Consider the following 12,244-nt stretch of genomic DNA (forward strand, 5'->3'; position numbering starts at 1 on the left):
AATGAATCACGCCATCGAGTGGGAACATATAGAGCAAAATACGAGGTCCATAATAACATAAATATGCAAAGTGAAATCCATATGGAACACATCTTTGAAACAAATATGCTCTAATAAAAAGATGAATTTACTTTATATGTTGAACTTCTATTTTAAAACCACAAAATCAATATTTTACACTGAATTTATCCTTTGAAAACATGACTTTAATATCTTTACAAAAAAGGTCATTTAATTTTTATTTTTTTTTATATACAACTCAGTTTTTTGTTTTACATATAAAAATCAATTTACTTTAAATTCATGTTGTTGAACTTTATTTTTGAAAAAACGAGTTCTATATAAAAAAACAATTTATTTAAGTTTTTTTTCTCAATGTGAGCCTAGTATTTTTATATTGAACATGTCTTTTAAAAATATAATATTTTTTCATTAAACTTAGGTGCTATTTGTTATATGACTAAATAGAAAAAGTTAAAAAATTATTTTTTCTTATTTAATTAAAAAATAATTTATTGATATCAACCAATATAATTAAAATACATTTATTATCAATAGATTCAATTTAATTGTTTTAGTTGATATCAATAAATTACTTTTAATTTAATAATTTTTTTTTAAAATTTTTTCTATTTAGTTAAAAAATAAACATCACCTTACTTTTTAATTAGATGAACTCAAATTAATTTTTTAATATAGAATTTACTTTTTCAGGGTTATTTTAAACTAAAATCATTTTATTCATAAAAATGAGTTTTACATAGTAGGTTTTATGGAATTCTTAATATTTTGATAATTACCATAGCTTAATGATATTTTTTCTGACAGAAAAAAAAAAAAAAAGGAAAAAACCCTCCCAAAATGTGGCCTTCAAGGATACAAAATGCTCGAGGGTTCAACAATTCGTCACTAAAATTTTTTTAAAAAGAAAAAGAAAAAGGGAAAGTCCAATAGCACCAAGAGTAGGTGCTCCCACCACGCGTACAATTAAGAAACCTCGCCTATCAAAGTTTTCGTGCATTAGCCTCATTGTATAAGTTCCATCAGGAAATAATCACAAAAGCGACCAGAAAACGGATGGTCTTGTTAAATATTGTCTTTTCTCGCTCTGGGAAGTTTCCAGTCTTCTCTTTCCTTCATTTTTCTGCTATACGCTTTGTTTGGATTCTGAGAAAATTCGACGACTAGGGTTTCTTGCGAGTTGCGATTCCACTTCTTCACAACCACTCAAAGGATTCCTCTCTTGCAAATGGGATTGTGGGATTCCATTTTTGATTGGCTCCGGAGGTAAGCATTTTATTGTTTATTGTTTATTTTTTATTTATTTTATTTATTTTTTATTTTTCTTTTTTCTCATTTTTCAAATTTTGTTGCATTTGTAATTCTTGGAATCTGGGCAAGATGGTTCTATTTGGTTGCCAATAAAATTGACCGAGAGGAAATTTCCTAACTGTGGCATCTTCTGCTAGCTAATGCTTGATACTTCATTGCTCATTTTCTTTTGACGTAATGTTAGATGCTGAAAAGGGGTTTCGGTTCAGGACCAGCCTATATTATATGACAAACCAAATGAATTTTTTTTAGTAGTGCAATGGGTACACATGAGAACATGTTTATACATATATCCATATAAGCAGTTGTTGTATGTTATTTTACTTTCTACTACTTTTATGGTCCTATATCGCACAAAATCCATTGCATCGAGAGTTCTGAAGAACAAAGTTGCTATCCTTTTTGGGACTATGTAAATGAGGATTCAAGGGCCTCTTTCCAAACTGTTTTGAAAACAGTTTTCTAATTCTCCAAAAAAAAAAAAGATAAAAAAATGGAAAACACTTTTAACAATTAAAAAATAGAAAACTTGTTTTCAAAAAACATCTTTTAATTATTTTTGGTTGTTTTCTTTTAGGGTTATTTTAAAAAATTATTATACAAATATGGAGAATGATTAAAAAAACACAATATATAAGAGTTATTTTTAAAATATATTTAAAAATATGGAAATAAGTTAAAAAAATTTAGGTTCTTAAGCAAACATTTGTTCTAGAAAACATCATAGAACAGTTTTCAAAAATTGTTCTCGAAAACTGTTTTAAAAAACAGTTATCAAATATGACCCAACTATCCCTAATAATTTGTTCTATTCAGTTAATAGTTTGATCATAATTGGGTCTATAAGCCTTTCACGTTCACACTATATTTATGGAGTGGTGATGGATCTCCATCATCTTGCTTTGGTGGTCTTTTTTCCAGACCTAGCAACTAGGAGGCAGATATTCTGGCTGAGATAGGTGCCTTGGTTTTGGACTTTTATAATTTCGAGCTCTCTTACTCTCTTGTCAGACCCAATAATTTTTAAAAAATAATAATAATAATTTAATTAATGAGAAGGTGTGAAATGTAAGAAGAGAGGCGAAAAACTGATGCTCTATTCTCAAAACTTGAATAAAGCTTTTCTTGGTGTTTATTTTTATGGTTCAAGAATACATGACAAGAGTCTAAAAGATAGTTACAATTTGTTCTTATGGTCTAACTGAACCTAACAATTCTGACAGCTAATCTTTACATAATTGCATTTTAACTATTAACCATTGAGCTAGTCATCATCCTACATTCCCCTGTAAGCTTAGGGGCCAAGGATGCACCATAATCTTAGCTCTAAGAGTGAGAAACCTTTTATGGATGAAGGCTTAGTCATGATTTCAACATGTTGGTTTTCTAAGGGAACAAATTAAACTTATAGAGATTTAGTAAGGGTACATTGGCGTACAAAGTAATGAAGAGGAAAAATAAAAGGAGAGAAAGATTGAAGAAAAATGCGGAGAAAAGAAAATAAAGAGGAAAAACGAAAGGAAGAAAAATTGAAGGAAAATAAAAAATAAATATAAGGTCAATAAATTATCTTTACATGGTTCTTTAAATTTGTTTCACTTATTTTTCCCTTTTTATAGGTTTATTTTAGTTATGTTAGTTGATATCAACTTGTTATTTTTAACTGGATAAAAAAACCCAAATATTTTGGCTTTTTCTATTTAGAGAAAAAACAAACACTATTTAAGTTTCTAACTAATTTTAATTATATTTTATTTTCTTTTATATTTTTTTTTTGACAGTGAAACCAAATATGAGAAAATCATTTTTCTTATCATTTTTTTTTCCTTGATACTTTCCAGGAACGAAACATAGCTATAATTCATTAACCTCTAGAAGTAGACAGATTTATACTCATAATTTGTTCCAAATCCCATATTACAGCCTCAATAAAATCCTAGTCCCTAGTTTTTTTCATAAGGTACCTATACCACCACAACCAGAAATCCCTAACTAGAATCTATATCTAAGTTGGTTTAAGAATATTTAAGTGCAAAAAAGACAAGCTAGTGTCAAAAATGTGAATATTAGTTATCAATCATAAAAATATTCGATGATATTCAATTCAAACACAAACAAGTATGCACATCTTTCTTACTCTCCCTCGATACAATCAAATAAACACCCTATTACCTCTACTCTTCTTATCCTAATTTAAAAATAGCACATGTAATGTGGGAGCTGTATGAAAGGTATGTGATGGAAAAGAAGAAAAAATTTTAAGGCAGCAATACCATATCCATAGTAAAAACTTTATGTTCTTTGGAAAGTGAAATGATTATCCACATAAAAATACTTAAGAACAAAATGACACAAGTTTTTCTTCTCTCCCTTCCTCAAAAGTTACTCTCTCCCATCCAGTCAAGAAATTAGTGAACCTATGAGAGATATTTATGATTAGTTTCTTTCTCTTCTCTTTGTATAATATGTATTTATCATGTGTCCTACATGTATGTTGCTCTATATTTAAGATAAGATACATACATATGATTTGTGTAATGTTTCATATAAAAGAATTGTATTTGCTCATTATATTTTATCATCTATAATATTTTTAGATGGTGAATGGAACGGTACTGTGTTGTTCTTTTCTTTGGACTATTGATGAACTCTTGTGTTTTGAGGTTAATGCAATATAAAGAAGTAGCTTTAGCTTATATGCAGAAAATCAAGAAGGGAAAGATGGTAAAATAATCCTCTAGCTTCTTTTTAATTCTAAAAACTGATAAGAGTGAGATTGTTAGGTGCTGATATGGCATCATTATTTCTAGATTTTATTAAGAGTTAGTTAGGCTTGTTAGAGAGTGAGCTAGATTTGTTTGTTTGTTGATGAGATAGTTGCATGGTTATTAGAATTTGTTACAAAAGGGATGGTGATAATCCAGATCTATACAAAAGATTTATCTATTGGGAACATTTAGTATAAAAGAGAAGTAAATGTAACATTCAACTCAGGTTTTTTCTTTCTTTCCTTTTTTTTCTTTTTCAGAATTACAATATTAAATTTCCAAATCCAGAAACAGAAACTCTCATAAGATATCTCTCTTTCTCCTACATTTTCTCCCATTGTTTTTCCTGTTTAAATGCTCCACTTCCTGGCTAGGAACACTGAATTTCTTTTCAAACATTCTTGCACAGCAACGTAACATTTTTAGCCACTTTTTGGCATCAAGTGTAAAGAATTTTTGTCTGTATCCTATTAGTGTAGTTTCTTCATATTCTTCTACAAATTTTCAGTTATCTGTCAGTGTAAAAGCAAAAAAAAAAAAAAATGTTTTAATTGACTACTAAGTACTTTAAGGACCATGACTATGCATATAGATTTTAGTGTTTATAAGAGCTATTTTATTTAAACTTTAAAATCTAACTTCTAGATGCTTATTTTACATTTTGGACACTTAGTAAATTGCTTGGTTATGCTCTATGCCAAAGACGCTAGTAGGTGGCTGTATGTCACAAAATTCGATTTAAGCAATTTGGAATTTACAAATGAAAAGGGCGGCGTGTATGTGTCCTTAATTGTTTTGTCTCTTGATTTCAGCTTCCATGATTTGTATTTGTTGTGCAGTTTTTGGCTTGATGTCACATCCTTCTCTGCATAATTTATTAGTGATCTCATTATTCTTATTCTAGAAAATTGTTTTATTTAATCCTAGAAATATGGAGAATAGAAGCAGAAAACTGTTTCATATACAACATGGGGTTATGATAGATATTTTTATTTTTTCAGAAAGTGAATGGAATTCTTCCATTTTATTTTTGTGTCTTCTAATTTAGAATGGTGGCCCAACATTTGTGGGTGGGACTCTATGCGTTATAGGGTTTGTGTGATGATTTTTTCCCCATATTTAGTTAATGGAGTTTTGATATGCTTCTACAGATTTCTAGCATTTAAAATAAAATGTAAGAAAAATAAAATTTTTCAATCAACTAGTAACTACGTATAAGGACCATCGTTATGGACACTTAAAGCATAGTTTAAGGAGTTACTTAACCTGTCTTTTCAAGTAATTGCTTCAAACTATTCATTATTTATCCCTTTTTTATACTTAATAAAATAAATATGATTACATGCCATGCAAAAGTTGCTAGCTCACTGGTTTTGTCTCACAAAATTCCACTTAAAGCAATTTGGAACTTCCACGTGAAGCAAACATGACACAAATATAGGGAATCCTGGATCACTCCATTTCCTATACTTAGATCAGGTTAGGTGCATGCGAAAATTTTCTAAACCTCTAGATCCTAAGCAATGGAAGCAAAGCAAGCAATTATAACAAAACACATCTAGATTAAAGTGCAATAGAATACAATACTTCAATTTGGATGTTACCAAATCAAATCCACACGATGAAGTTGAAGCTTGAAGTATCCGGAGGTCACCTAAGATCTTCCGTCCGATGTCTCTAACTCGATCTTGGCACTCCAAAGGTGGATCTTTGGAAAGGGGAAGGCTATGGATCTCTTCTCTTTGGAGGTAGAAGATGACTAACTTGAAAACCTTAACCCCTAAGGGGGTATTTATAAGGTTCCCTAACTGGGCTTAAGTGACTTAAGCCCACCAAGGCTTGAATCACTTAAACTAACCTAAAATGGGTCTAAATTGATTAATTAATCTCAGAGGGTACTCTAATTAATCAATTAGTCCAATTCCAAAACCTTTTTCATTAACTTATGTGCAACCTCTCGTAATTGCCAAAATGCCTTTATACACAAAAGTGAACCTAGAGCCAATCCAACACTCGGAGACCATGCCATCAAGGTATATGAGCTTGAATGGAGACCATTAGAACCCATAGGAGTATTGGTTCCCTCACAATCCCATTATGAAGTTGATTCAACATCTCACTACAAAAAATCAACTACACTCCAATACCTTATGTAAATAATAACAAGACCAAGGTCGGGTTCATGACCTACCATCTACTGCATGTAGACTCCCTATGAACTGGTGTCCGTAATCTAACAAGGTAGTGTTATCACCTATCAAGATTATCTCTCTTATCTTTGAGTTATAGATCGTCTTTATCATTTGATCAATTTACATACTCTAACTCCAAGGTGAATATGTCAATTTTCCACTAAAGGAAATGTTATGACCATGGTCTTCTAAATCACATATATTTTAGATCATCCAACTGACTCAAACCCATAAGATATGATGGTGCCTCTATTAAGAATACCTATTGTCACCCGCCTTCATCAGTAGTGACCCAATTCATGGGGATATGTGACCACCTTGGGGTATTACCCATAGTTCAAAATCTCCTGTTGATTTTGACATATACTCAATATCCTCTCAAGGTTGACAATCCATGTAGTATAGTAACTTGGTGAATCATGGCAACCGATAACTTTTTGTCATGAATCGCCGTAGGTCCTATTCAATATGCATCACAAATACTAGTGCACTCACTATGGAAAAACCATCCCGATGACCAAGACAAGTCATCTCTCCAATTAGGAGGTAGTGCACTATAGTCTTAAATAGATTGCCTATATCCATGAATCGACTGTGGACAACTTATCATTCTGCAAGAAACTCATGACTTGAATCTTTTGTCCAACTCCTAATGCACCCAATTATGTACAATGCAAGTGATGTGGGCATGTATGCTTAGATAACTAATTAATGCATATAGGATAAAGGGAAACCAAAAAACTTGAATAAATAAATTTATAAATAAATCTCAATTTGTTTTATCATGTCATGCTAAGGCTCAATCCCAACGACTGACACAAGCATTCACCCCATGCACTTGCATATATGTTTTTGTGTGTAGTATCTCAAGAGGGTTAACATCATCTAGGTTGAGCTTGAATTTCAATGATTGAAAATGTCCTTGCTCATCTTCTCTATGCAAAGAAAAAAGAGCTGACCTCTTCTTTGGATTTATGCAGGGCCCTTTAGTATTGTATGACTATTGTTGTTAACAATAATGGAAGTACATGTTCAAAGATATAATTTTTATGAGTGACTTTGGGTTAAGATACTTCTTAGATTTGGAATGAAATTCTCCTTTCTCCTTTACTTGTGCCTAGGCAGGACAAGTCCAACCATGCACAAACTTCATCACATCCTTAAATAAAAAGAAATGTTCTGTTTTATCCAGTTAGTATCATATTTTTTATAACAGAATATTGATTTCTCCTTATTTATGAAGTCCTCCTCGCTTACCTTGTCTCCATATCAGCTTATTTTATAAACAGGAAATGGAACTTTCTCTTATAGGCCTTCAGAATGCAGGAAAGACATCTCTTCTTAATGCCATTGCTGTGAGTGAACACCAAATCTGTGTGATTCCTTTCTGTTATTCTTTAGTGATTTTCTTTTAACCATGATGCTTTCATAACCAGACAGGAGGCTACAGTGAGGACATGATTCCAACTGTAGGTATCTTTCTCCGGGGTTAAATTGAATTTCATATTGTATGATCCTTAGTTCTTAGATATCTTATCAGGGATTCTTGGCTCTGACAAACAGGTGGGTTTCAATATGCGAAAAGTTACAAAGGGAAATGTAATAATAAAGGTTTGGGACCTGGGAGGGCAACAGAGGTTTCGTACCATGTGGGAGCGTTACTGCCGAGGTGTCTCTGCAATTCTGTAATATCTCCAAGCCTCTTAAACTTTCTCTTATCTATCTGTCTATGCATGCACGTGGCACATACACAGATTTTCTTATTCCAGAAAACTAATTCACATCAAGATCTGCCCTTTTTATTCCTAATAGCTGCATGCTAAAATCACTTTTGAGGTAATAATTCCCATACAAAAGACAGTTTTCATGAACTTATTTTTCAATTTAGTTCTTAATAGAGAGCCTTAATGGTGCTTAAGAAGCAGTTTTGACTGCTGCTACTGTGAAAACAAAAATAGGAAAATTTCAATTAAAATTATGTCTCTTGTTTGGAACACAAGAAATTGATGTCTTGTCAAACAATTCAATAATTCCAAGAAATGAAAACTGTGTTTCCTTTTTATCTTATTGGAAGTTGTGTTTTGGAAAACAAGAAGCACATTGTCCATTCAACTTACACATGCATTGTTTCAAAATTGGGGTTCTGGAAACAGGAAGAAAGAAAGAGAAGAGGATACTATCATTACAATACTAATGATGAGCACTTCACAGGCAGCATTTGATGTACTCCTTTGTGTGATTCTATTTTCATGCAAAAACAAATGAGACCATAATTGGAACAAGGATATAGTTTGTTTTTTTCTTTTCTTTTTGTTTGCTTATTTTTCTCTCTCTAACGGGATATTTCATGTATTGTTTGGTTGCTAAGTAGATGAAGAAGATAAAATTTGAAATCTTACAGCAACCATGCCGTTCCATTTAGTTGTAAGATTCCAAAGTTTCTCTGTTCTTCTCCTCCTACCGGTAGGAGCAGCATTAGAATCAATCTGATATGGGGTATTCAGGAGGGCCCAACACATGCCTCCATGTTGGATACACTGCTGTCTTCAAGTTGACTCACCAATTTTTTTTCTCCTATTTTTGACGGATGCAAAGGCAGGTATGTAGTTGATGCTGCTGATAGAGACAGTGTTCCTATATCTCGAAGTGAGCTACACAGCCTCTTGACAAAACCATCCTTGACTGGAATTCCTTTACTTGTTGTTGGCAACAAAATTGACAGGTCGGAAGCTCTTTCGGAGCAATCGTTGGTGGGTCAACTGTGAGTTCATAACCAGACGAGTTTTCAATAAAATCATTTGATATACTATTTGCCTTGATGGCAAACCTTTTTTATATTTTGTGTTTTGACATTTTTTTTTCCTCCTTGGTGGTGGTTTTCAGAGATCTCAAGTCAATCACAGGTAGAGAGGTGGGTTGCTACATGATCTCGTGCAAGGATTCCGTGAACATAGACCTTGTAATTGATTGGCTTATCAAACACTCAAAAACACCAAACTGATCCTATGATGTGATATGTATGCCCTGTTTCCTAGTTTGATTAAGGATGAAGGTGGAAGGCCTTAGCCGCCCAGAAGCATGACTGCTCATACTTGTGTGTGCATATACTCATTACATCTATTTTGTTGCATTTATGCACCAAAAAGTGCTTTGTAAAGTAGTGACAATATGAGTAAGTTTTATTATTTATTTATTTTATTATTATTATTATTATTATTGTCAACTTTTTTCTTTTCTTTTCTTTTCTTTTCTGTTCTGTTTTCTTTGGTGGTCAGATAATCGTTGGTGCCTGCTAATTTTAATATAATCAATAAGCTCTTTTTTCCTTTTTTATTTATGAATTCTATTAAATATTAAATTAAAAGTATATGCCAGATACACAATCTACTAATTAATCTATTTCATTCACTTACTATAATTATATCATCTCATTTTATAATACCTCAGGGGCTAAGGAGACTATTTTAATAAAATTTAACTGTCTCAATTCCTAGCGAGTGCATAAAAAATTTGAGTTCCTTTTGGGTTTCCTTTTGATCAATAATAATTGCAACATTGTAATCATATCGTATTATTATACTATTGTCATGTTTGAGTTCTTTATAGGTATATATGATTACAACTCGGATTGCTTCTAAAAATATTAGAGGCATATTTGGTATTACTTCTTTGATCACAATATTATATCAAAGAAGTAAAAAAGGTATTGCTTCTAAGATTATTATACTGCTAATGATCTATATAATATTTTATATCAAGTTGTATTTTTGATAATTAATATATTACTCTTATATTCCTCTTCTAGTTTTCAATGATTCTAGTAAATGGTTTTAATCTAAAAAAAAATATTATTTTTAAAAAAGAAATAGGCGTTTGAAAAAATTTTTAAAAACCAACAAATTACTTATACCGTTGAAAATCATTCGTAATATTTTTTTGGAGAAACGTTGGATAGACAATTTTTCTAAAAACACTTGCATTAAAAACAGTTCGAATAAAAACATTATCTAATACATTTTAAATGATAGATTTGTAAATAAATCATTTTAGATTTCCAGTTATATTTGTTATAAAACAGTTGAATTAATTTTATCACTTAAACTTAAAAATGATAGGAAGAATTTTTCACTCATATCAACTTAACACTACGACTTTTAGCACTTATAGTAGAAATGAAAAATATATATAAAATGATTTTTTAATTGTCCATAAATTGGTATATAAAATTTAATACCTAATTTATACATCAATACTTTGTAATCTTATTATAAAAATATTTCTAAAATTATTTTTTTTACTCTAATTTAAAATTGAAACAAGTATTTGAAAAAAAAAATTCAAACAAAAATAAAATTTATGATACTCATCATCCATTCATGGAATTGAAATGTTTGTGAAAGTCAAGTCCTAACCCATTGAATCTACATTCAAGACCATGAAACATCTTAATTCAAAGATCACTATACACTCCCATTTTCTATTAAAAAGACACAAAAATTTCAGAGTCAAAGCTTCCGCTAATCAATTGAGCTAGTTAGGGAGTTCGGAGTGCACGCACATCACTTGTAAGAGTTTATATACTTTATTTGTATGAGACACGTCACTCATGCGTGCAACCTCAATAGTCTCTTCAAGCAATTTCTCTTGTGTAATTTCAAAGGTTTATTCTATAAATAATTGCTACAATTGAATCCATATTAGCTCTAATTGATCTTATTTTTTTTTTACTAACAATGTTAACATATTTTGATTTTCGCTTTGTCATTTCTTCACTTGACTTTGGTATAGAAACAAACAAATTTGTGGATAAGTAAGATGTTTCGATTGTTGCTTTTTTCTCAACAAAATCAAATATTTCAACTCTAATTCCATGCTCAAGTGATCCTCAAGGAATTATGTCATCAACATTCAAATTTTGTTTTTTAAAACACCTTCAGTAAGATTTCATGTTGCTCGGTATGTTCTAAGGAGAATCACCTTTCAGAATTTTTAATAGACATGTATCCAAGTTAAGATGCTTGCTAATGTGATTAAACACTTTCAACATCATAAAAAACAAATACTCATAAAATCTACATACAACCATGGAAATGCCTATTAGAAATTTGTAGCTTTATATAAGAGAATAATTTGTTATAACTAATTTATATCAATGGTTTAAAAACTAGATTGAACTGGTTGGTTCAACCATCAATTGGTGACTTTTTTCGATTTAGTTTACACCTTGTTTTGATATTGAAATGGCCTTGAACTACTTGAATCGGCCGTTGGATCGATGAATTTTTAAAACCAGATGGTTCTTTAAGAATTGAACAATTTCAATGTTTTTTCTTTCCCCTAGTCAAAACTACGTCATTATGATGCTATTTAGAGCGAAACAATGTAGTTTCATTCCCTTACTCTAGTCTTCAACACTAACAGGCTAGCAACTTGACTCTCCAAATCTAAGAAATGACACCTAGTCTAAGAGTTTCTTCTTGAATATTCAATTTGATGCTAGTGCTAAGAGTTTCTTCTTGAATATTCAATTTGATGCTAGTGCTAACACCTCATCTCTAGCAACTGAAGGAGGATTGTCGAGTCCCATTGTCTACGTTGATCACATGTTGCTCAAAAGTTCTACTATTTCTACAATTTTTTTTTTCTTTTTCTTTTCTTTTTTCTTTTTTCCGTTCGTGGGTACTCTACAAAATTTTAAAACAATTACTAGTCTATTACCCACATTAGAAAACCACAAATTTTGTATGTCTATATGCATATATACATACATATATATGTATGTATGTATGTATGTATGTATGTATGTATTGTACTTTAAATCCAAAACTAGCATACACCATTACACCCAGATGGTAGACTCACAAATATAGAAAACCTATATGAAAATAATAATTTCCTTTTAAAAACTATGAAAAGACTAAAAATTGAAGAACTAGAAACAGGGCCAAACAA

At 31.0% G+C, this 12,244-nt stretch overlaps 1 protein-coding gene across 5 annotated transcripts; it reads left to right on the forward strand.

Moving 5' to 3' along the window:
* The first annotated feature begins 947 nt into the window (after positions 1–947).
* LOC117929580 (ADP-ribosylation factor-like protein 8c) lies at positions 948–9,479 on the forward strand. Of its 5 annotated transcripts, none has more exons than XM_034849899.1 (6): positions 948–1,287; positions 7,566–7,647; positions 7,729–7,761; positions 7,856–7,977; positions 8,892–9,042; positions 9,176–9,264. In XM_034849899.1, exons 1-6 carry the CDS (start codon positions 1,250–1,252, stop codon positions 9,197–9,199), a joined length of 450 nt encoding a protein of 149 aa, XP_034705790.1. In that variant the 5' UTR covers positions 948–1,249; the 3' UTR covers positions 9,200–9,264. The 5 variants fall into 5 exon arrangements, with proteins under 5 accessions (XP_034705790.1, XP_034705789.1, XP_034705788.1 ...); XM_034849898.1 differs by having other exon boundaries at positions 953–1,287; positions 8,892–9,014; positions 9,176–9,479; XM_034849896.1 differs by having other exon boundaries at positions 961–1,287; positions 8,892–9,053; positions 9,176–9,479.
* The last annotated feature ends 2,765 nt before the right edge of the window (positions 9,480–12,244 follow it).

The sequence above is a fragment of the Vitis riparia genome, chromosome 14 (assembly GCF_004353265.1).
Source record: "Vitis riparia cultivar Riparia Gloire de Montpellier isolate 1030 chromosome 14, EGFV_Vit.rip_1.0, whole genome shotgun sequence".
Classification (NCBI taxonomy): domain Eukaryota; kingdom Viridiplantae; phylum Streptophyta; class Magnoliopsida; order Vitales; family Vitaceae; genus Vitis; species Vitis riparia.

Excerpts from the sequence above, each read along its gene's own strand:
- LOC117929580 (XM_034849896.1), top strand. The coding sequence starts at position 1,250 with ATGGGATTGTGGGATTCCATTTTTGATTGGCTCCGGAG. Across the intron at positions 7,762-7,855 it reads GTGAGGACATGATTCCAACT|GTGGGTTTCAATATGCGAAA; the intron begins GTAGGTATCTTT and ends TCTGACAAACAG. Across the intron at positions 7,978-8,891 it reads CGAGGTGTCTCTGCAATTCT|GTATGTAGTTGATGCTGCTG; the intron begins GTAATATCTCCA and ends ATGCAAAGGCAG.